At 35.8% G+C, this 27,146-nt stretch overlaps 1 protein-coding gene across 13 annotated transcripts in view; it reads right to left on the minus strand.

The window, feature by feature from the left end:
* Positions 1-27,146, minus strand: part of PTPRK (protein tyrosine phosphatase receptor type K) — a 503,656-nt gene that overhangs the window by 99,120 nt on the left and 377,390 nt on the right. For all 13 annotated transcript variants that reach the window (XM_008524381.2, XM_008524380.2, XM_008524376.2 and 10 more), the window contains exons 8-9: positions 7,104-7,406; positions 1,406-1,515 (exon numbers count right to left, since the gene is read on the minus strand). In XM_008524381.2, coding sequence (XP_008522603.1) covers positions 1,406-1,515; positions 7,104-7,406 — 413 coding nt within the window. The remainder of the gene's footprint in view (positions 1-1,405; positions 1,516-7,103; positions 7,407-27,146) is intronic.

Here is a 27,146-nt window from a genome sequence, read left to right on the forward strand (position 1 = left end):
AAATAAGGTAGTATTCAAGGACATCTCTATGGAGTGAATCACATCTTTTTTTCACTTCTTTTCCTTCTCATTTTGATACAGTTAATTCACTGTCATTCTGCATCTATCTTCCATCTATCTATCTATCTATCGATCGATCGATCTAGTCATCCACAGATATACCTAGAGTTATATCTGAGTGGACCAATAAACATTTATTTTTTTCCACCAAAAGATAAATTAGGGGCCAGCCCAGTGGCACAGTGGTTAAGTTCGCTCACCCTGCTTCGGCAGCCCAGGGTTCACAGGTGCAGATCCCAGACATACACACTGCTCATCAAGCCATACTGTGGCAGTGTCCCACATATAAAATAGAGGAAGACTGACACAGATGTTTGCTCAGGAACAATCTTCCTCACCAAAAAAATGAAAAGAAAAGAAAAAGAAAAAAGAAAAGATATACATACAAAAATTTATGGTTATATACTTTAATGCACATGAAACACAAAAAATGTTCAACAGGGGCTGGCCCCATGGCCAACTGGTTAAAGTTCTGCACACTCTGCTTTGGAAGCCTGGGTTCACAGGTTTGGATCCCAGGCACAGACCTACTCTAGTCATGAGCCATCTGTGGAGGCATCCCACATGCAAAATAGAGGAGGACTGGCACAGATGTTAGCTCAGGGCAAATCTTCCTCACCAAAAGAAAAAAAGAAGGGTTCAACAAATTAACATTATTCTATACTTTGTCCAAGTTACATAACAAATTTCATGTCAATAGTATTCAACTATGCTAATATAGTCACAAATGATAAGACTGCACTGGTGATTCCCATCCCCAGATGCACTCTGTAGCCGCTAGAAATTCAAGCATTTTCTGCTCTAATCAACACCGACTACACAGGAACAGAACTAGACATTTGCACGATTAAAATAATTTTTTGTCTTCTTTTTAGCTTCTCACATTTAAAAATAAGAAAATGATTTACATTCAGAGTTGAGATGAAGCTCTGGGATGTCAGGTTTATATTGTATTTAGCTTTTTTGACATTAATTCCTCACTCTACTCACTCACTCAACTGACATTCAATGGCCTCCATCCTGTTACAGGACGAAACATGAGTTTGTTAATTTTATAAAACTTCATTCATTACAACCATGAGTCAGTTGGTTGACAAGCCTAACCTTGCATCTCTAAAACAACAAAATAACATATATTTACTTTAAGAATTTGAGAATTCTAGGTGTTATACAATATGCGTTTGGGTGCTCAGTTTTGAGATCAAGGAATTTGTAAATTAAAACAGAGGAGAACTAATAATGACTTCAAAGCGCTAATCCTCACTTCTTTTCCATCATTTCCCTTTCTCTTTTTTTACTCTCCCTTCAATCCACATTTCAGTTAAATTCCTTGTTCTCCCAATACCTCATATTGAGTGATGACTCCATTTGGATCCAAAGGTTCTTTCCAGTTCAAGAAGATCTTATTTTCAAAGGATGTGCCTTGAAGAGAATTGACTGGTACAGGGCCAGGCACTGCAAATATATACATTTTTGGTTATAAGACTCCTTACATCAGAAACAGAAAGAGTAAATCATGTAAGTTAGGTAAGCTAAATTAAAAATAAAGAAAATGAGGGGGCCAGCCCGGTGGCACAGAGGTTAAGTGCCCACGTTGCGCTTCGGCAGCCAGGGGTTTGCCAGTTCGGATCCCAGGTGTGGACCTACGCATCGCTTGTCAAGACATGCTGTGGCAGGCGTCCTACACATAAACTAGAGGAAGATGGGCTCGGATGTTAGCTCAGGGCCAATCCTCCTCAGCAAAAAGAGGAGGATCGGTGGCGGATGTTAGCTCAGGGCTAATCTTCCTCAAACATAAATAAATAAAAAGAAATAAAAAAATAAATAAATAAAATGAAAATGTGTCCTTGAAAAGAAAATAAGCTATATGACCAATTTTCTGAGAATGGGAATTCAAAATAAGTCTCTAAGCTTCGAATACAGAAAATGTATAACTGCAAAGTTATTTCTATTCAAAAGAACACTCTATCACCTTAGAGAGCTGAATAAATTGTGTAGTCTAGTTTCCTCTGTTGTATACCTCTAATAACAAATGAACATCTCATTTGTAATTTGTTTCAAGAACAGAGCTGTATTTCCCTGAAAGATTTTTTAAGGATTATAAGTCCCTAAAGAATCTCTATAAACGAAGTTCATAAAATAATGAATTATAGTAATAATTAACACTCCTTAGACTCAAAACCCAAATCATATAGTACTGAATTGAAATTCCCATTAACAGTCAATCTGACTTTTACAGCTATACTTACTCTCTATAATTAAAAAAAGATAACATTATCACAATTTTAAAAAAATGGTTTAAGATGAATAGGTTCAAATATCGTATCAGTTTTTTAAGTGAAATTCATTTTTTCAAAGCTAAGAATCATATCAGACCTGTTTAGAACTCAACAATCAGCATAACTGGTTTTGAAGTGTCCCCAGGTATGACAAGACTCGAGGAACCGTCATTCCAGGTCTTATTTGCAAATGTCATATACCATAATACTCAGTGGCAGCAATGAATGATGTGTCAGCTTCTACTGACAAAACACAATATATGGGATACTTCTGCTATTGTGTATTCTCCTTTTATATATTTTAATACATAGTTGCCATTTATTCACATAAATATCCAGTTTCTTATTCTGCTAATGTTAAAAAAATACAGCTTCTCCATCCTACTTTGCTTAAAAAATATGCTTTCTTTTGAAAATATTCACCCAATATTGGGTAAGTATGGTTTTTAATTAATATTTTCCCTTAATCTAACATTTCAGTGAACTCTATACATGACATTATCTAGGAATGTAGTTTCAGAGCATACAGCAATTTTCTGAGGATTGAAATAAATTAAAAATCACTGGATCAAAGGAAATGCATTGCATCATGGCTAGCAGCATCAAGAAATTCTGAATGATATGTCAAAAGAGTAAGATTTATTTCAATCTACAAGGAGATGATGAATGATGTTATGACCTCTGGGACAGCCAACATAATTTGGTGCATTAATAATAAATTCATAAAGGAAAGAAACTTACAGTAAACAGAAAGGCCAGCACTAACTTCAGAAGATATGTTCATGCATCTGTCAGCTGAGGACTCAGGGAGAAGTTAACCAAAGACATCCACTCCCCTTGCCTGGCCCTGCCCCCTCACTGCCCTAGGTCCACAGTATTGGCACAGGCTATGCAGTCAATCAAGGCAGAGGAGCCGTCATGGCCCCTGTGTGCAATCTGTGGCACCTACTGAGGCTGCCATGGGCATTAGTTTGTTTTCCAGGGCGGTACCTATTGTTTCTATTCCACTCAAGTGACATAAGCCTGTGACTGTAATTAAGGAAAAGTATTTCTCCACCTTTCCATACCTCTCATAGAAGATGGCTATTGGGGGAAGGAAGAGACAAAATCCCAATTAGTTATAAATGTTTATTTGATGGTATTATAATTACTGCCTGTGTTCACCGAACACAGTTTGGCCTGCAAATACTACAAAATGGCATGGATGTATTTCAAATTGTTCACAAATAGGGACAGTTTAAAATGTCTGCACGATTCTACATTGGAAAGGAGGTAGACCTGGAAAGAAGTCTCCCTAGAATCTGTGCATTTCTCTGCTCTTCTTATACCTGCTCTACGCTGTCAACAGGATTCCCTTAAAGTACCCACATGTCACGTTTGTAAGAGGAGAAGGGTGTGGGAAAATTACGGACAAGACAGTGCCTACTGTGGACCTGGTACCAGGACTAGTACAGTGGACAAGAGAGAGAACCACACTTAGGTGAACAACAAAACAGACACACAAAAATGTGAGGGCAGGGGGTGTGGCAGAGGCAAATTCCATTCAATAACTTTCTACGTGTGGAGGAAAACGATGTCTGTGTACACACAGACAATATCTACATGCACTTATGATTTGTGTAAATACGACGGGAAGTCACCAAGGCCATCATCACAGCAGTCTTCACATTGCAGGGACAGCTACTTCACATTTCCACGTCAACAACTTTTAATGGAGACAGAATGCTGACTTTAATTCCCCTGCTTGTGATTTATTTGAGAGCTGTCTCAGCTAATATTTTTGTGTGTATAAGAAAGTCCTTTAAAATATAACTCTCAAAATGAAAAAGAGAGGAAAAATGAAATGTGGGTGGGGCAAGATTATATTAAATAAGCATGATAGCCTTTAAAATATAATAAATGTACATTTAAAAATAGCTTTGTATTAGCAAAAAATGTCCCCAAACCAGGCTTTTCTGCTGAGCCAACTTCATAATATTGATTTTTATGAATGCTTGGAATAAAAAATGAAAACAAAATCTCATACAAAAAATTCTACCCATGCATTAAAAAATGCATGCAATAAATTAAATATAAATTCTACCTTAGGGTTCTGGTGGGAAATCATTCTAGCTTTGCTCTCATGATTTATGGATGTCCCAAGAATTCTTTTCATGAAATTATATTCTTTTATTAGATGGTTGATAATTTATTCTTTTTCTATGTATATAGGGCAGCAATAATTTAGTAAGACTGACTTAATTAGATCATCATAATCCATCAATCTTCGCAACAATAGATTATGATTTAGATATTATGTCCCCCCTCTCAGGAACACTGAGACACATCAAGCATTCCATGTAGAAACTAGAGCTCACATGGGCAGATGTGAAGACTGAGTTACTTGCAAATACTTCACGGAAAGTTGGTACTTCAATCATTTAGTCTTTATATAAAACAAAAAGAAAAAAACCCTCACAGTGGAAGAAGTTACTTTGTGACTGTACTATGAAAAATAATCTGCAACTCAATGTCATTACAAATAATAAAAAAATTCTTCAAAACAGAGGTTAAAATAAAACTAGGATAGAAAATAAGATAGAATTAGTCTATATAGTGAATGTCACTTTACTTTTACAATACTATTTCTAGATGAAATAAATACACACAGTCATGAGTTTGACCAATTTAGGACATAATTTAAATTTTCATAGCAATTCACTTCTTGATTATTAACCTAGTCATACGTGTCCCCAAAAATACAGTCAGAAACTTAATGGAATATGAAAAAGATTATATAAGCTTGACTGCGTTCTTTTGTTTGTGGGAAAGAAAGGCAAAGTAAAAAATCATACCAAAGAATACCATCAAATGAATGACACTGTAGAGTGATTTGCTGAAGAAGCACAAAATTCATGTAATTAAGTCTAATATTACCAATTAAGATATCACGTTTTTTAAAATTTTAAGTGCAGGCAAGAAACCACTTGAGTACATTCTTATTACCAAAAACACGAATTACAAAATGTCTAGTGCAAAACAGACATTTTAATATTCATCCCACATTATGAAATGAGATAGAGATTTTTCACAGCTTTTGAATTTACGCTTAGACTTCCCGTTTCTACCATCCACCTATGACACAAGTACGCTGACCATTCTTTGTTGGATATGCATGTGTTGAGGTGTGTGTTGAGTGGGCATGGTGTGTTTGGGGGAGTTAATATGAGTGTTTGCGTGTTTTTCTATTAGAGCAGGGTTTGTGTTTATTTTTGCTAATGCTTCAGTTAGGTGCCAGTTCCAACCAGATGGTGGAAGTAATCGTGTTTGGTGACCTCAAACATGACAAAAGTACATTTATCATGAATAAGTCTTAGGCTTCTTCTTTGAAATTTTAGGAATATGGGAATAACTTCATGAATCATTTTGAGACAATATTAATTGTTTCCTTCAAACTCTCAGCTAAATGATGTTAAAAAGCTCTCACTTCCTTTTATTACAACATAAACAACAGAACCAGAGTCATTTCCACTTTTCAGAGTGAGAGAGCTTGAAGTGATAAGGAGAATTTCTGGAAACTACGGCACATTGACCTATTTTATGGCAATCTCATATTTGATAGGCATCAAAAGATACATCTGAGCCTAAAGTTCAGAACTTTAGGGAAATTGGGAACACTTCGGTATGCAATACATCCTATTTTCTAAAACCCAAATAAAAACATAGTCCTACTGACAAACTATTCAAGGAGAATTTTAGAAGCCGATGGAAGCATAGAGATCATCTAACTTAAACTTTTCACAGAGATGAGAAAGGGAGAACTAGAAGGGTGAAAGATTGGGGAAGGTTACAGAATTATTAGAGCCAGGGCTGAAAACTCATGATTCGTGACTTGCAGTTCAGTTTTGCCTCAATTCACTATAAAGCACACTTATTTTTCCCCACATGGTTTCGTTCATAAAAGGAAATTTTGAAAATGAAATGTGTTACATTGAAAGAATACATCACTGTTATTATTAGATCACCATTTGTACACTTTTTTGTATAGGGTACATTTTTGTTAAATGAGAAAATGTATTCATGTTTGCTTTAATGACACACTATAGTGCTATAGCAGGTGGTGTGCATGTTATAATATTAATATAAATGTTTGCTCCTATTATTTAATAATTCAGAAGTCACACACATAGAAATTGGACAAAATACAGTTCAATTACTTGAGTGGTAATAAGAGGGATAAAAGATGATAGCTAGCCGGTATGTGATAAGGGCCTTTATTTAGACTTAAAGATATAAACTTTGGCCTTCTTTTATATTTAGATTCACATAAAACCGTCTAAAAATGAATGGAATAGGTAAACAATGCTATTTTCAAATGTTAAGGAAAATGAAAGTACCCTCTATTGGTCTGTAAAATGCAAAAAACTAAATTTTAAGTAAGTGCATTTCACCAATAGGTAATCGATATAGTGTCATGAATAGCAAAAATTATTTTGAACATTTGATAAGGAAAACTTTATTAAACTTTCAGTGTAGTTGACACTCCCCTAATGTATAAAAACAGAAAAGAGTAGAGGGTACATTTCCTCTAGTGTTTGATGCTACTTTGAGGAATATTAAGCTTTTCTGTTAAAGGCGACTCCTTCCAACGTTAACCATGTCAAGAGTTATTTAGCAGATTTCAGAATCCACTTCAAGGTTGGGTACTCTAGGAAAAACTGTAAGCAATTACATAATTCTTGTTATATAATTCCCACTTTTTAAAATAACGAAGTACGAGCATACCGTCTTCATCAGTTTGAATAATTGTCTCTTCACTCTCCTTCCTGCCTTCTGGGTTGGTCAGGATCATCTTGAGGCTGACATTTGTATAAGGCGGCAGATGGTTCACAACATGGTGAGGGGCCTTCGGGTCCATGTCCAGACAGTCTGCCTTGCTCTCATTGTGACCACGGAAGTAATGGTAGCAGATAGTGACATTAAAAGTGTGGCAACGAGTAATGTTGTAACCCAAGGATTCCCAGTCCACAGCAATGCGCCTTGCCTGTATCTCAGCAATCTTTAAAGTCTTTGGGGTTCGCATAGGTTCTGAAAAATAAATCAAAGACATAGATTGCTGTCAATTTTACAATAAACAATCTTGGAAAAATAAAACACTGAGCATGACATAGCATGTGTAAACCTAGGAAAATCTGGAAGTCATCTTTTTCTTTTCTTTTTTTTTTTTGAGGAAGATTACCCCTGAGCTAACATCTGCCACCAATCCTCCTCTTTTTCCTGAGGGGGGTTGCCCTGAGCTAATATCTGTACTCATCTTCCTCTACTTTATATGTGGGATGCCTGCCAGAGGATGGCCTGATAAGCTGTGCCATGTCCGCACTCGGGATCCGAACTGGCAAACCCCGGGCCGCCAAAGCAGAACACGCGAACTTAACTGCTGTGCCACTGGGCCGGCCCCCCAGAAACCATCTTTTATCCTCATTTTCTTGATATACTCATGATCTTATTCTTGAAGGTTTCGGTCAGGGGCCGTGATTTACCAATAGAAAAAGAAAAGGAAAGTAAAATGTCCACCGTCCATAGTATTCAGGAACATGGCAGAAAAATAAAAACCTGAAAATGTGGCCACGATGCCTTTACAGTTGTTGCTGTTGTTATGGTCCAATTCTCCACTTTTCTTTTCTTTTATCATTATTGAGCAAGTGAATTAACTAATATATCATAGTTGATAAGAGTCAACACGTTCTGCTCTATGATTTGTCACGTCACCAAGCTATGCTGTGTACTAATTAGTCTAATTGTAACACCAAACTACCATTTATGAAAAATGATGCTGATATTAATGAACATTTATTATTTCAGTAATGATGCTGTTCATCAAAGCAAAAAAGAAAACCTGAGAAAAATTACTAGAACACACGTGGATATTCACATTGTCATCTATCCTTCTTGATCTCTTTCTAGGAAACACTCAAGTCTGACAATCCATTCACTGTCACCCAAACCAAACTGGGAGGTAAATTTCCATTCAACTGGAAAATGCTGGTAGAACTAAACACTCCAAAGACTGGAGTCCATCCGTCACTGCTTCCCAAGTGTATTCCTTCCTCATGCAAGACTAACTTTAATAATCTAACTTAATCAAAATAATTACTCTATGAAAGTCACAGCCATGGCACAGTTTACACAGTAAACAAACCAACACACAGCAAAACTTTAATACACTGACTTGACCAGTAGATTAATGTCAAGGCCAAGGTCAAGACCTTGTTAGTGCCTCCCTTAACTCACTAAGGACAGACAATGCTCTTGCTAAAGGAAAATCAGTCAGGAAAAAAGAAGAAAATAATTAACACCAAAAGTCTAGTTTGGATGTTTTTATAAATTTTCATTTTTGAGATTAAAATCTCAGTTCTGTAAAAATAATCAGCATGGTACACAGATGGCAAGCCCAAATTGGGATTCTAGTTCAATGTATTTAAGGTGAGATCTGAAATACACGCTGGTGGCTATTTAATTTAAAAATTCAAAACTACATATATATATACATGCAAATTAATCTTTGGTAGAATCCAACGCTTAGGTTTTAAATGCTGTCTGCTAGTCTTCTGATTGTTCACAGTATCCAGTCTCGCTATTTTACCACTTTTGTTTCATGTGTCTTATCTGAAGCACTGTAGTCAGCTGATAAAGTCAGCTGGAAGACAGACGTGGTTTTCTAATCATTTAAGAAATCTCTTTACACGTCCAGCTCTGTGCTAACATTTTCCCCACCAGGCACAAGAGTGAGGTGATGACACTTTCACTTCAGCCTACTTAGACTGAAAGCACAGTCTTCAGCACCATCGTCCACCAGCTGACTAGGTGGTTGGTTAGGTAGGATCATCCTAAAATTCCCAGATAAACCATCATTTTGCTGCCTGCTAGACAGCAAGCACATACAAGTTAGTGGCCATTTTCAGGTTAGGCCATACTTTTTCTAAAATTATCTAGAATGAAAAAGTAAGATTTCCCCAGAAAATACTCGGAATATATGAAAGAAAAATCTCCCATACAGCAATGAGAGAAAATATCAATAAATATTTACTCCTCTGGTTTAGTTTTTTTAGGTCTAGCATTTATATTCTTATTTTCTTATTTTCATACGCCCCTCATTTTGAATCTGGCATTTTCCCCCCTTATAAATTTCTCCATTTCCAAGTGATCGCTTTCATCCATCTTTTGATTTTATCCTATTATTCAGTTTTCACTTTTCAATTGAAAAATTTTCACTTGCATTCTAATACAATTTTAAAAGCATAAGAAAGGAAGCACAAAAGAAACTGAACAAGACACAAATAAATGGAAAGATATTCTGTGCTCACGGATTGGAAGAATCAACACAGTGAAAATGTCCATACTACTCAAAGCAGTCTACAGACTCAATGCAATCCCTACCAAAATTCCAATGGCATTTTTGAAGAAATAGCACAAATAATCCTAAAATTTGTATGGAACCACAAAAACCTTGAATAGCTAAAGCAATCCTGAGAAAGAAGAACAAAGCTGGAAGCATCACACTGCCTCTTCAAACTACCTTGCAAAGCTACAGCAATTCAAACAGCATGGTATTGGCATAGAAATAAGCACACAGATCAATGGAACACAATAGAGATTCCAGAGATAAACCCACAAATATATCACCAATTAATTTACAACAAAGGAGTCAAAAATTTACAATTGGGAAAGGACAGTCTCTGCAACAAATGGTGTTGGGAGAACCAGGCAGCCACATGCAAAAGAATGAAACTCAACCACTATCTTATACCATACACAAAAATTAACTCAAAATGGATTAGAGATGAACATAAGATCTGAAACCATAAAATTCCTAAAAGAAAATACAGGTGGTAAACTCTTTGAATAGGTCTTTGTATGATTTTTTGTATCTGACACCAAAAGTAAATGCAAAAATAAATAACTAGGAACTACATCATACTGAAAAGCTTCTGCACAGCAAAGGAAACCATCAACAAAATGAAAAGGCAACCTACTAAATGGAAAACAATCATAATCATATGCAAATTATAAAGAACTCATACAACTCAACAGCAAAATAAGCAATCCGATTAAAAAATGGGCAGAAGATCTGAACAGACATTTCCCCAAAGATATACAGATGGCCAACAGGTACATGAAAAGATGTACATCACTAAACACCAGGGAAATGCAAATCAAAACCACAATGAACATCACCTTACACACGGTAGAACGGCTATTATAAAAAAGACAAGAAATGAAAGATGAGAAGTAAATGTTGGCGAGGAGGTGGAGAAGAAGGAACCCTTGTGCACTGTTGGTGGAAATGGAAAACTGTATGGAGGTTCCTCAAAAAATTAAAAACAGAAATACCATATGATCCAGCAACTCTACTTTTGAGTATTTATCTGAAGAAAATGAAAACACTAACTTGAAAAGGTATATGCATCCCTATGTTTATTGCAGTATTATTTACAATAGCCAAGATATGGAAACAACCTCAGTATCAGTCAACAGATGAATGGATAAAGAAAATGTGGTATATAGATGTATATATACACGATATATATACACAATATAATACATATATATACACACACATAATAGAATATTATTCAGCCATAAAAAAGTAGGAAACCTTGCCATTTGTGACAACATGGATGGAGCTCAAGGGCATTATGCTAAGTGAAATAAGTCAGAGAGGAAGAAAAACACTGTATGATCTCTCTTATATATGGAATTTAAAACAAAGAAACAAACAAAGAAGCGTATGGATACAGAGAACAGATAGGTAGTTGCCCGAGGTGGGTTTTGGATGGTGGGAGAAATGGGTGAAGGGGGTATACATTTATTAAAATTTTTTTAAAAATTAAAAAAAAGAATCTGTGTTACAGATGTATGACATAACTTCATTTAAGGGAGTGGAGGAAAAATTTACCTAAGTAACCTAGGAAATAAGTAGAGACTATTGACAAAACAACACCGAACAAAAAAACAGTGGATATTCATAGTAATGATTTAAAGTTCACACATGACTTTAAGGTGGAATAATCATAGACAGACTATATTTCTAAACAGCAAAGTTAGAGGCTTGTTCAAAAAAAAGAAAGTGGATATATGAATGTTACAAAGGGGAAATGAAAAGTGGCAAAGAAAGAAAAAGAAGCTATTTAACACTTTATGTTCTAAGAACCTTAAGAAAAGCCTCTTCAATCTGCCTGTTATATCGCTGATTATATTTCTACATTTTCTCCTAAGTGAATCATAAAATAATTAAATAATTTATTTCGCAATTTATAAACTAAAATAATTATAGAAATAAATAGAAATTTTCTTCTCCTAACTAATCTCATTATATCCAATTTCTTTTGACTTCTGGCCTCCTTCACACGACCTCTCTATGTAACACTGAAAACAGGAATGGATGCGCTACTTAATCTCTCTGCTCCGCGGCAGCAGCTAGCTGAGTAGTTATTGGAACTACTTGAAGTCCTGAACAGCCCTGGAGCGAAGGCATAGTTTGCACAAACTTGATGCTTCTCCAGCCTTGGAAGAGCAAGAAGAGGCGCAGATATGTCCATACTGGGGGACCCAGTGCCAAAAGCAGAAGCAACTCATTAGCCCCTACTCTTTCATTCCCACATTAAATAAATAAATAAATGGAAATCAAAGCACACCTAGATAGCTCACAGGCCGTGACAGAAGACAGAGTAGTAGTTTCACATCCTCAATATTTACATTTCTAAGAGTTGGTAAAAGACATATTTACTGTGTATTATGTACAAAACTACACGGGGTTCACTCTGAGAATTTTCTTTTGGTGTATTTAAATGCTGCTTACTATGACACTCACATAAACTATATTTAAAAACTTTCATTTAAAATGACGAAAGGGCAGGTTTACACATGGTATACATATGTGTATAAACCACCATCATAACTTCAGTAACAATACTCTATTAACTGGTACAAAAAACACAAAGAGTTGTGAAAAGAAATAGTCTTCTAAGAGGCAAAGAATCTTTCCACAAGGTCAATATGGTATTTAATATCTATATTTTTCACAATGGCCTGAATAAATGCTGTGAACGGCACTGTTATTACTAAAAGAGTGCCTTAAAACATAATCTGAGTGTCACCTAGGGCAATATTCAGAAACACAAACACACAGCAAAGTAAACACACACAGATAACACACAGACACATCCAAAGTCAAAGCTGTTATTTCGAGCTATATGACATTTCCAATAACTTAGAGGCAGTCACTGTCTAATTACACTTTCTCTTAATTGGCATGTGCCTTATATTTTTTTCCAGTTTTTACTGAGGTGAGACCTTCTCAGCTATATATATATATATCTATATATATAGATATAGATATAGATATATATATATATGTAATGCATACATATATGTATTCAAGCATGTACATTTATATACATATACATATATATACACACATATACATACACACATATGATAGGCACTCTGGTACGCAACTCCTCTGAATTCCATTAGGGCTGACAACTACATACACGTGGATCCTTATATTAGAGTATAAACAGCAGAGCCTTGAGATTGTTCTACTACTATGAAATTCATTCAGAGAAAATTCTATCAAAGAAGTCAACAATAAAATTACCTAAATTCATCACCCTGATCCATTATTCTTGCCCCTTACCAATAATTGCATTGAATTTCTAAGATATCAATACATAAATAAAAATTTTAATTTTCTAAATGGAATAATTACTTAAATTGCCCTAGAATAACTGGAAACAGAATGATATTGCTCAAAAGTCACTATGTTATATACAAGCTGGGCATAAGTGCTGTTTTAAGGATTAAATAAGGTAAAGACATGACCTAGTAGGGTGAATAGCACATAAACGAATCACAGTAAATAATATTTACAACAAACAACATAAATAACCATAATGATGATAAAACAATGGAGGTCACATTCATCAATGCACTGTCTGTCAAATGTTTTCAAATTTACTAAATGTTCTTTCTTCTTCCCAATTTTTTACTTTCTATTTGCAAATTTTTATTAGGTATTCCATACATGTGATTTTATAAAACAGTTTTCTCTCTTTTTCTCTTGTTTTTGCCTTTCTAGCAAAAGGAAATTTGGGAAAGAAACAAGAAATTGAAAAAAGTTGTGGGGCAAACTTGTGGCAGAAACTTGGGAAGGAATACAGCAAGGGAGGGACCTTCATGCAGCAAAGGATGACACTGAAATATTCTGAACAAGTCATCCATCTATTACAAAACAAAAATAGATTGCCTATTACATAAAGTATGCAACACCAGACACTGTGGAGAATGCAAAAATGAATAAAACAATAATAGACATTGGGGCTGGCCCCGTGGCCGAGCAGTTAAGTTCACGCGCTCCACTGCAGGCGGCCCAGTGTTTCTTTGGTTCAAATCCTGGGCTCGGACATGGCACTGCTCATCAAACCACACTGAGGCAGCGTTCCACATGCCACAACTAGAAGGACCCACAACAAAGAATATACAACTATGTACTGGGGGGCTTTGGGGAGAAAAAGGAAAAAAAAAAATCTTAAAAAAAAAAATAATAGACCTCAAGGGGCTTAACATTTACTTAGCAAAGATAAGCTAAGAAAAAAAGAAAAGTAATTAAAACAGTATGATATAAATGGTATATGAATGGAACAATATACTATAGGAATAAAAGAGGGAGAAATAACTTTCACCTGTCAAATGGAAGAGACATCTGCATTAGGCTTCAATGGACAAGGCAACAAGATCTAGAGACATAGTTCGGGTAAATGATACAAAAGCAGAGGAAATAAGGTGAATAAATAGGCAGAACACAATTGGAAAAAACATGTAATCCATGTGTTTGCTATGCAAGTTATCTAGTAGAAGATTATGTAGGAAAAATTGGTTGGGAAAAGATTGGGAAAACCTTGGACGTCATGGTAAGATATCGAACTTGATCTAATGTGCTACAGAAAGTCACTGAGTAGGAAATTAACATAATCAGCTAATTTCTTCAGGAAAATTCATTTAGAGGTTGTGTCAAATGTGCAGACACTGGAGGTGGAGAAATCCAAAGATTGCAACGTGTTAGAGGAGAATAAGGGGCCAAGAAGGAGTGTGAGTTCAATAGAGAATAGAGGTAACTTTAGGTTGGAAATTGGTGAGTCAAGAACAGCTCAGTAAAGACAGTAAAAGAAAAAGCATGAAGTCAAACTTCCTAGATCATGCTACTTTTTTCTTTTTTTCGAGGATGATTAGCCCTGAACTAACATCTGCCACCAATCCTTCTCTTTTTGCTGAGGATGACTGGCCCTGAGCTAACACCCGTGCCCATCTTCCTCTACTTTATATGTGAGACACCTGCCACAGCATGGCTTGCCAAGCAGTGCATAGGTCCACACCCGGGATCTGAACCAGCGAACCCCGGGCTGCCAAAGCAGAATGTGTGAACTTAACTGCTGCGCCACTTGGCCAGCCCCTAGATCATTTTACTTTTTGAAATCTGTGTGTTCAGTACAGAACTTAATCTAACTGCTTCCCCTAAATCATCAATTGAGGGGTTCAGACTGGGTGAAAGGACTGAGGACACCAGCAGAGGAATTAGAAAGGCTCAAGGCCACGTGTGATATACTTGGAGAACACAGTGGTGGTGGTGGTGGGAGTGGCGCAGAAAGAACACTAAGAAGCCGGTGAAAGAACTGACAGGCAAAATCTAGTCCTTTCCCATTCTCTCTTCCATGCCTTCATTCATTTCCAATAAATCCTAGGAAAACACTTAACTATTAGATTTTTTAAAAAGTATAAATATATATGCAATAAGACATGTCAGTATTAGCTGGTTTTCATTATCCTTTCTGCAAAATGTTGATTAGCCAGGTTTACTAACTTTTGCCACTCCATTTTTCTTTATATTGTTCACCTATTTCCTAACTGTTACAGGGATCAAGGACACATGAAATCAAGAAGAAATAAAAAGATATGGCAGAAAATTTACCTATCAAATTTACAACCAGTATTATACAATTAGCAGGTAAATAAGGAAGTAACACATCACCGCCCACAATAAAATTCTAAACAGATCCAGCATGGGGTTTCTGCCCATAATAATTTTTGTGTCAAATATTTTACCCAACTTGATAGGATAAAATGAAGAAATATTTAATAATTCTCTGAAGGTTAAGAAAAATAAAGGCAACATAAACAGACAGAACCTGTTGACTTAGAGTCACCTCTCAATAGAAAGATGATTTAATAAGTGGTTCTAGATAACAGATAAAAGGGAATTCAATTTTTTGGTACTTGCTAAACAACACGTGACATGACAGGTCAATATCCATGTCCTTTTGTAGTGCTAATCTCTAGTTAATTCTGAAAGAGTTGTGAAAACAAAAGCTTTAGCAGCTAGCTACAAGAGAACCAAGGGCAGGGATCATATTTCCCTAGAATCAGTTTTTAATGATAAAACTTATTATCCAGCTGTCAGTCAGAGAAAAATAGAAGAAGTCCCAAAGCTCATGCCAAGAAAAAAAGCAAGATCTTGTCAAAGATGTACACAAATTAAGAACACTGAAGCATGACAGGGAGCTTGGTGCTCCTGGCTGCCTTTTCATCAGAAATCTTAGAAGCTGACTGCAAAGCACAATTTCCATTCCATTTATCAAAACAAATACAGAAGAGTGAATCTCCTGACTGCTAGAGGAAAATATTTGTTAGTGAAAAATAAAAAATAATTGAGACAAAATTTCTGAACAAAGGAGAATTTTAAAAAGGGAAAAGGAAAAACACATTGGCATACCTTGGGGGAGGAAAACACTTAAGGTCTTTGGAAGACACTGTCCTCACTTTTCCCTATTGATGCTTTGTATTTTTATTCTTTTCCTCGTGGTGAGGATGGAAGATAATCAAGGTTTTACATTGCACATCTTTTCAATCTTGTAGCATCATTAGTCTTGCCAAAAAGATTTCATCTCTGCTCCCATGGGTCAAATTGAGTTAATGATAAGTTGGTGAGATGACTTGATTAATACTGTAACATGAGGGAGCCTCGGGTCCAGGAATAATCACAAACCAACTGTCAGCTCTTTTGGCTTTCTGGCTGTGTTATTGAAATGACATGCCTGGACTCAGGGGACAGAGAATGACAGGGAGTGCATGGCTCACTCAGTGCTATGCAGAGTCACAGTAATATTTACCCAGTACCATCAGAACAATACTAAGCACATCATCAAATTAAACCAAAACATGTCATCTTCGCTGTTCTCAAGAGTCTGACCGAAGTTCATCAGCTAATTCTGATAAACTAAACTGCATCCTCTCTACAATAACGCTAAGGAAATCATTTGATTTTTGAACAATAATACCATAGTGCCAGGGAAAAAAGACAAAGATAATTTTTTCTCCAATAGATAAATCCTACTATCCTAATGTCTTATCACGAAACCCAATTTTCAAAATATGGGCAGTTGAAAATTTGGGGACTCTAAAGTTTTTCACTTAAATTTTTATGTAATAATATTAGACTGTGTTGGAAGAAACATGTAATTACAATTCATGAATCCACTTCAACTCATCTCTGATATTGCATATTCCACTTATGTGTTATAACTTAAATAAAATTTAAAAAAATAAAACATTCTCTATACATAACTGCCTGAACTTGGATAAAACAAAATGGAAAACAGAAACAAAATTTTCGTAATTTATAGAACAAAAAAGAATAATCTACTCCAATTGTAAAAACAAGTTTTATTTTTCATAAAAATTTTTAGCAACAGCATTAATTGAACACAAAAAGGAAGAGTGACTTGTATATAACCCTGAAAAAAAGTAATACGCAAAACAATGCTTCATAATATACAGATTAAAAACAAGGTGACTTTAGAGGAGCTGTATATAACAATGACAAATTTTAGAGGTGATTTTCAGTGCCATCTTCATCCCTAAAAAGAAGATAATGATACACCGCTTAGATTGTCCTAAAAAATGAGGTAAATATTTTGTATGCCAAGCACAGTGTTTATCATTGTACATGCTTGGAAATTTTATTTTCTGAAAAATACAGCAAATAATTTTAATATGTTTTAAGTTCAAGAGCTAATGAAAACAGAACCTAAGAACTTAATTCTGTGTAGCGGTTACAGTGATGGCTCCAACTCTTCACCTCTCCTCGTATTCACTCTGCCATGTGACTCTGCAATTCCTCACACCAAAGAAGTGGGGTCTATTTCCCCATCCTTTGATTTTGGGCTTGCCTTGTGACTTTCTTTGGTCAACAGAATGAGCTAAAAGTGATGGTGTGACAGTTCAGGCTATATCTCAAAAAGTCCTGTGAGCTCCTGCTTGCTCTTACACCTCACCATCACTTCCAGAATAAAGGATACATGTGGAGCACAGCTGAGCTGTCCTCGTTGTACCAGCATAGCTCAGTCTAGATCATCCAACAGCGGTAGATCTGTGAGACAGCCAAGATCATCAGAGGCTGCTAGCCAACCATTCCAGAAGTGGGAGCAATACATGCCTGCTTTATGCCACTGACGAGATTGTGTGGATAGCTGTTGCTCAGCATTTTGAAATAGTTTATATTCCTACTCTCCTCATTTGGTAAATTACCTTAATATTTGTGTGAAGACTGTGTCTGTGATCTCTCCATAGAACAGTACTATACAAATTTTCTTTCTCCATTAATGAGTTGTACTGAGCCACTACATGCTTGCTTAGTACTATTTTTGTAATAATAGGAAACATTTATTAAGTGCTTGACATATGCCAGATACTTTGGTAGAATGATTGACGCTTTAAAAGAATGACTTTAAATGAATTTGTTTTTGTCTTTGTTTCCAAATGCTCTTTCAAGGTAGGTTCATTTCCTCATTATGCTCCCACTGATACTAATCTATTAAATGTTGGACTAATAATTCTATGAGTGATAAGACATGTCAATACTTTATTCTAAGCTATAATAATTGAGATAGTAGTTTTCTAGTACACTATTCCATCATTGCAACATAACACTTATTAAAATACTTCAATTTTTTATATCAATATGACTTTGCAGGTATATATAAAAGTGAATCTGCAAGAGTCTAAATTTTTTTTACTTTCAAGTGGATGTCTGACAGAAAAAATAACACTTACATATACATTTTTTATTCAAACCCCTCTAACACTGCTTAGATGCAGAAATAGTACGTTTTCCCCAATTATATAACTCCTTTGTCAACATCTTATACCTGTCCTTGAATGAATCAGTCAATTTAAACTAGGAAAATTGTTATAAACTCAGTTAATGAAATGTTAAGAGGGCCCATTTTACGTGAAGTTATCTTATGACATGAAGTCCCCCACGTCACCCGCCAAAAAACCTACAACAATTGCATTACAGTGATATCCAAGTATATCTGGCTCATTTTGCTCCTTACAAAGATTAGGATTTTTTTTTTGTGAGGAAGATTAGCCCTGAGCTAACTACTGCCGATCCTCCTTGTTTTTTGCTGAGGAAGACTGGCCGTGAGCTAACATCCATGCCCATCTTCCTCTGCTTTATACATGGGATGCCTACCACAGCATGGCTTTTGCCAAGCAGTGCCATGTCTGCACCTAGGATCTGAACCGGCGAACCCAGAGCTGCTGAGAAGCAGAACATGCCAACTTAATCACTGCGCCACCAGGCCAGCCCCAGATTAGGATTTTAAGACATCGATTTAGGTCCTTCTTTCATTCCTTCTGCACACTTATTAAATAGATTAATTTGCTTTAGTTCACATTTCTGAAGAAAAAAGAAAATTATTCTAAATTATCATAGAAAAAAGCAATAGTATATGAATTTCAAAAGTGATAATGGCTATTGACACACTTTAACACATCATTTGACTTTATAAATGTAAGTGTCTGGTACTAGGCTTGCTTCGGGAGCACAGAAAGACAGGTAAGGAGCACGGGGCTGCTGATGATTTGTCCATTTCCTCTTCTGAAGCCACCATTTATTCTATGCTTTCATGCATGATTCACAGCTTGCAGATCCTTCACATGTAATCAATAGTTGTGAAGTTTTATATTAGGTTTAGAGATTAGACAGCCTTGATTATAAATTTTATCGATTTGTACAGCTTAGCTGCAGAAATCCCTGTACATTTTTCAGAGATTAAATTAAAAGGAGATATATGGCCTCCACACACTAGAAATGCCAGTGTGATTATAGTTGTGACCTCTTTATACTCATTCCTCTAGATGAATAAAATCTATCTAGTGTACCAAAACATGAATCAGCATGTCAACAAGCATCAAGCTGAGATAGTAAACACAGTGGAAATGTGACAGAAAGAATTACAAAACCACAAGGAAACCTGCCCAAGTCTATAATTAATGCAGGAAACTTGCAAGGATTAATTGTTTCAGCTCATTAGTAAATTAGGAAATTGACAGAGATAAGAATAAGGAACTCCTTAACTCTACCTGGAAAACTCAAGCTTATTTTAAAACTGAAGATTTACGATTTCTTTTAAGATAAAAGAATGAGGACATCTTTTTTTTAATTACTAGAAAAAGAAATATCGTTTTAAAGTTAGCGAATAACCTAGTGACTATAAAATTCATAACCAAATCTGCTTTATAAATATTCCCACCTTAAAAATTTTTAAAGCACTGCTGTATATTTTTTGTCCACAACTTTAAAGCCTGAAGTTGTTCAGAAAAAAATTAATAAACATCTATACAATCAACAAATCCTAGGGAAGCTAATATTTGCCAACTTCAAAATCTTACTTTTCTCTTTTAATGTTCTATTATGGTTTTATGAATATTATTTTACTTTTGTTCCTTGTGAAATATCTTTCATTATTCTGAGTGTGTCCCTGATCTGTATAAGTCCTATATATGATGATACATAAGGCAGAAATAAGTGAAAGGTGATTCATCTTGGCATTCATTCTGAAGAATTCATTTTCCTACCTTCAAAAAGCTATTTAACAATGAAGTCTAGAGCATGGACTGCCTTGAGCCAGTCCACAGGGTTAGACCAATGTGCCAGTGTGTTTTATATTGGCCTTGAAAGGAAATGAAACCCCCTTAAACCATATAAATGAAAATGTAACCTATTTATCATTAAATTCTTTATGTAAGATATTCGATAAAGATAGTTTCTATTACTAATATTTTCAGATGACTCCATAGGAGAGGATAAAATGGTGATAACACCTAGAAATGACAACCTAGGAGAATGCTTTCCTTTGTTTCCACAAATAACATCAAGGAAGGGTAAATTTTGAAGTATTATGTAGAAATTCCTAATCTCTAGATATTCACAGAAGAACAGTAAATGAAAGAGAAAGTGTCAAAAGTGTAAAGGCACTGAGAAATTATTTCATGTTTGTTCTGTGTATATGCTCCTTTCATAATCACATTCTTTCTATATCCAAATACGTATGAGCAGTTCCAAATCATCCCTTGAATTTTGGCTCATAAACTCAAACTCCCTGGAGAAGATTATTGTTGCTCAGACACAATACTCTTAAAACAAACCTCATCACCTTCCTTTCATGAGTGCCTCCTTCTAGCCTCCCTATTTCTATTAAAGGCTTTAGGCCTTAGACTAAAACCTTGGTGATATCATTGGCTCCACTGTTCCCCACACAGCCCCTCATCAGTTACCAAATCTGTTTACATCATTTCATAAAATCTATGGCAGCTCTCTGAACCTCTTAATCCAGGGCCTACTCTTCTCTCGCCTGAACTATTAGAAACTCTTGCTACTACCAATACTTTCCAATGTATTCTTCATGCAGGCCTTCCAAAGTGCAGTTGCAATTCCATGATTTGCCCATTCAAAACACTGTTGGAGGTTTCCTAGGCTAACCAAATATAGCAAAAAACAAAACCAAAACCAAAACCAAAACCAAAACTCTTGTCCTAGACCCCCAGGCTCTCCCAGTACACAGTGTATAAAGGGTCTCCTAATACCACTTTCTCTCATATACTGCTGCCAACACCCTGCACTCCATGCAAGCTGCTCATCAGATACCAAAGCTAACGTAAACTGCCCAATATATGTCCCATTGTCCATTTCATTCTCTCTACTTAGAGTATCTTCCCCGTAGACCTCCCTATTGAAGCACTTTAATGTTCAGTTAAAAACACATATCTTCCCAGTGACAGCTTGCCCCAGGAAGCCTGACAAGGTGGTAAGTGATCTTTAATTCTCAGAGCCACTTATCTACACCTCTATTAAGGCATTTAATGCGTAATATCTTCCACTCATTTTGTGTGTCTGTGTGTTCAGGTCTCCTATATTAATTAATATGTAAATTTGAAATCAGAAACTATGTCCTATATACTACATAAATAGTACACGTAAAATGGGCCTTGAAGAAATAGTGCTAAATAAATACATATTAAAATAATCAGCTAATATGTCTGCAATATATAGGTAGTTTTTAAACCATAGAATAAACTCCAAAATCAGTTCCTCCTAGAACAATTAACTTTAACAGATATTTAGCAAGTAAATACAAATGGGCTAGACTAGTTCCTTGGGATAACAAAAAAAAAAAAACAAGACATGACTCCTTTCCTTGCACAGCTCACAATGTGGTGAAGGTGCAGGCCCACACAGAGGTAAATTGTATTTTAATGCAAGAATAAAAGCACTATCGGACCGAGGAGGTAAAGGAAATTTCAAGACTCTGATGCTAGGAACAATAAGTCATGTCACCATAGTAGTAACAATCAACCTCTTTTGAAAGGATGACTAGGTGTTCTCATTGTGAAGGGAGTGGATATGAAGGGCCTTCAGAAAAACGGGGTCTGCAAGGAATCCTCGCTGCCATTTTGGACAGTGGGGAACTTCCACCCACACGTCCAGTATTTCTCTATCTCCGTATTCATCCAGTGAGGAGAAAAGCGTGCATGGGGAAGGCAAAAACATTTGAACATTAATCTCCAGCTGGATCTCTCCCAGAACTCCAGATTCATATATCCAATTACCTACCAAACACCTAATTTGGCTGTCTAACGGGCATCTCAACCAAAATCTGCAACACTGAGCTAATTCTCTTCCACATCCTGTTCCTCTAGTAGTCTTCCCCATCTCAATAAAATAACTGCATATTTTAGTTATCCCTAGAGTCATCCAAAGGCTTTCCTTCATCATATTCCTCATCCACTTCATCATCGATGCTATCTGTTCTCTCAGCAATGTACACATAGAAGCTGATCCCTTACCACTACTTCCACCACTGTTATTTCTTTGACGTTGGCCACCATCACCTGGAGCTGCAATCAGTGAAACTGTCTCCAAACTAAACCAAAATGAACCCCTGCCTCCTTTTGCCCCTCTTTCACACAGTTCTCAGAGGGACCCTGAAGAGCCCACCAGTGACTGTCTACCTAAGTCAGAGTAAGAGTGAGAGTCAGCACGATGGGCTTCAGGTCCTGCACATTCTACTACCCAGCCCACCCCCAACCTCACTCCCTGTCTGGGCTCATCTCTCACTATCTCCATCTACTCCACCCATCACACTCCACTGAAATATGCCAGGCACATTCTTGCCTCTGGTGGGGCCTTTGCACTTGCTCTTCTCTCTGCCTAGAAGGTTCTTCTCTCAGATATCCACTTGTCTCCCTCCCTCTCCTTCTACAGGGTTTTATTCAAATGTCACCTTCTTAGTGGAGGTTTTCTCGATCATCTTATTTAAAATCCAATGTACGTTTACCGCTTCTTTTTCCTCTCTGGCATTTACTGTCATCTTATATCATTTACATTTCACTTATTTATCTTTATTATTTCCTGTCTTCTCATACTAAAAAGCTTGGTACATAATTCGCTGCTCAATAAATATTTGGGTTGATAAATTAATCAAAGAATGAATATATAAATTAATGGATCTTTGTTATCTTCTGCCGTCAGCAAGTTCCTAATATAATAAATGAGCTACAAATTCTTGCTAATTGAAGGTTACTTTTAATAAGAGAAAAGCCACCATTAAAATTCTGTGTCTGAATGTAGTTATAAAATGAAATTTAAACTACTGACCATATGTATCCTCTAGAAATAGGCTTCATATGTTTTAACGCTTAAAAAGCAAAGTAAAGATTTCAATTTGAATAACAAAAATGTCAAATGACTAGGAGAAAACAAGTGACAGGAGAGGAAAAGGTTATTGTAGACCTGAGAAAAAAACAAAGGTGGAAAATCTCTGACAGAAGGAAGTATATATTTAATGTTGGAAATTTGAAAAGTACTTTAAAAATTTTATCTAGCATGAATATCAGGCTGCTTTAATGACACTCATTTCGAACTGCCTTTTATTGTTTTTTGCTCTTTCAAGTATTTTTCTTATTTTCTCAACTAGAGAGCAAGTTTCTGCAGGGCAAGGAACATATTTACTACTTCACTTATTTCTTATTCAGTGCTAAGCAGAGAGTAAGAAAGCAATGAATATATTAACTTTAAACAATTTTACCCTAAAGGAGTTGTTATGAAATCTAAGGGCTTTGAACATTAAATATCAAAATAACCTCATCAAGATGGAGAAAAAAATGCTTGAAGTCAATGGATGTTATTTTCAAAGCACAGAAAGAATAAACTTTCGGTATCTTAGATTATTTGATATTCCAGCTTAAAAATTAGATGTTCTGTAAAAATTGAGTTTAATTTATGAACAATTGATTTTGTTTTGGGTTACACTGTAGAACAGATGGTGTCATTAAACGCATATTGAACATCTTTTTCACTCACATGGAGACCTAAAGAATTAGTTCTTTAATTAGAGCCTGCATCGGTACTGCTTTCCAAGACTTTACTGTCAATCATGTTCTCTGATGCCCAGGGTCAAGAATCTTTGGGCACTGCTTTACTTACACTAGCCTGTTTATTTCAGTGACCTACAACAAGTTTTAGAAGAATATTTCCTAGCCTTTATGTATTTCTACATGTGGTATATATATTTTTTCTTTTTTAAAGATTGGCCCTGAGCTAACATCTTTTGCCAATTTTCTTGCTTTTTCTTTTCCTTCTTCTCCCCAAAGCCCCTCAGTACATAGTTGCATACTCTAGTTGTACATCCTTCTGGTTGTGCTATGTGGGATGCTGCCTTGGCATGGCCTGATGAGCGGTACCAGGTCCATGCCCAGGATCCAAACCAGTGAAACCCTTGGTGGCCCAAGCAGAGCACAGGAACCTAACCACTCGGCCACAAGTTGACACGTACATTTCCTAAATTACTGAAAGCAAGCACAATAGGAGAGCAGAAACCTCCATTCGTGAAACGATCACATATATGAATGAAACAGATGAAAGAGAATGGGCTGTGGAATCGGACTTCCGGTTACTTAAGTATAAGGTTACGTAACATCCATGCGTAACATTCCCAAATCCACAAAATGGGTGAAAAAAAATAGTACCTACAAAGAATTGTAGTAATGATAAAATAAGATGCTATATGTAAAGTGCTTAGAAAAATATCTGCCCTTTTTTACAAACAAAATGTAACTATTAATTCTATTATAATTCTATATTAGTGATCTACTATCATTACCATTTATAAGAATAAAACCCTAGAGAGTTGAGAAGAGGGTTTTTTGTCTAAACTGAATTCCCTGTCACCTATGGCTATTTATCTATCTTCTATGTCCCACGAAGAAAGTAAAAGCATTCATTTATAATTTTCAAAATGTCGAGCTAAATAATTTTTGAAAAAAAGCATGGTTTTTGGATTACTCTGTCCATCTTCAGATGCTTGAAGAACACATGTGTAAGATACCAGGGAAAACATCTAACTTGAAATAAAAAGAGCCCTATAATCTAACAGAAATCTAACAAACAGAAAACTTTACCAAAGACTAGATAAAGCTGCTGAGTATAAAGCTTTTCTGCTAAACCGAGTCCCTCAAGCTCACACTCATTTTCCTATGTGAATGCAAACGTTTTTTCTCTACAAGTGAAATTTTCAATACAGCATTAAACACTAGCACTGAAAATTTCAAGAATTCTTGTCACCAAAGATGAGAAGGACCAAAAGCAGACTTCAAATTCACACTATTTCTGAGAGGCTTGTCAAGCCACTAAGAAAGTTAATGATAAATATTATGCCCTCAAAAAATCAGGAAAAGCTATTGACAAAATGTCTACATCAATGAACATTTGTTAGATGTTGCATGACGTCAACATGGAGGAGCCATACCATGTAGGAGAGCAATGCCTGTCTCTCAGAAGTAGTAGCAGACATTCCATTTAACATTTGAACAAACCACTGACGTGCAGGGGACATGCTCTTGATGGATGTGTGGGATAAATTTGAGGACACAGTACTTGATAAGTTTGGTACCAGTCATCCCCGAAAACCACAACATGCAGGAACAAGGCAGTGAATTCAACACTAGTGGAACACACCTATGTATGCAGAGGGGAAAGCCGGCAGGCATTTTGAAAAGAGAATTAAATAAAACTCAAATGTCAATACAGATATTTTTTCCTTGAGAATAGCCGAGAGTCAAGCATAATGCTGCCCGACCTTGATTCAGTACTGAAGGAAATAATAAAATAGTGAATACAACCATCTTGTATTTTTCATGTATTGAGTGAAGAAACAAGAAGTGAATACAAGACTGCCTTGACATATTGAAGTATGCTGACTATCAAGGGGAAAGAGGCTCACACAGGTTTTCAAAACAATGGATGCAATAAACACATCTCTTCCTGACACTGATCATGCTATTAAAGACCATTTCAATGATCTCAACTGGTATGCCCAAATTGCCAAATTTCAGCAATATATTCAATTTATTTAAAAGCCTAAACCTATGACATCAGGCCAAAATATCACCATACTTAATTCTGAGGATCAGAAAGGTTTCTTAAGATGACTGAATAGTGATTCAAATGACACAAATTGTTGCCAGATTAACTGAATTCAAAACACAATAGTTTTCTCTATTTTTAGAGAAAGGGATTCATATCCCATCGGTAGGTATATTTAAAAACATATCCAATGCTGCAACAAAACATGAAAAAATAATTTTTACTCCTGAATTCAACACGACTACATTAAAATTGATTTGGCAGTATGTCCTAAAACATTTAACTCTCTAGCTTGAGTAGGGTATGCTTGCCAACTTAGACTCTGACAATTTGCTAAAAGTATTTACCAATAAAATATCTATTCATCATTTCTGGTTCCACATTAGATCCAAACATCCACAATTCATAGTCACCAAACACTTACTAGAGATCATTCCCATTGACTTATAATTAGGAGTTAGTACTTACTAAGTTAGAGGAAACAAGGAAAAGAGAAAACATGGAACAGATCTAGAACTTAAGATTCTGTTCAGAATATTCATCTTAAATCTACATACAAATAACAATGAAAGTTGCAATTAATGACATTTTTTCTGATATGAAACAAATATTACTTTTACTTTAAAATATAGTTTTACTTTGGGGTGGGGAGTGGGGGACAGGGTGAAATAGGTGGAGGGGATTAAGAAGTATAAACTTCTGGTCATAAAAATAAATAAGTCACAAGATGTAACGTACAGCATAGGGAATATAGTCAACAATATTGTAACAACTTTGCATGATGACAGATGGTTACTCGTCTTAACAAGGTGATCATTTCGTAATGAACATAAATGTTGAATTACTATATTGTATACCTGAAACTAATATAATAGTGTATGTCAACTATACATCAAGAAAAACAATATATATATAGTTTTACTTTTGTTTAAAAATTTACCTATAACTGTGTTTTCCAAGTTTCATTAACCTCCATTATGTCATCTGTAGATACCAAAGTTGTG

This window comes from Equus przewalskii, chromosome 9 (genome assembly GCF_037783145.1).
Source record: "Equus przewalskii isolate Varuska chromosome 9, EquPr2, whole genome shotgun sequence".
Classification (NCBI taxonomy): Eukaryota; Metazoa; Chordata; class Mammalia; order Perissodactyla; family Equidae; genus Equus; species Equus przewalskii.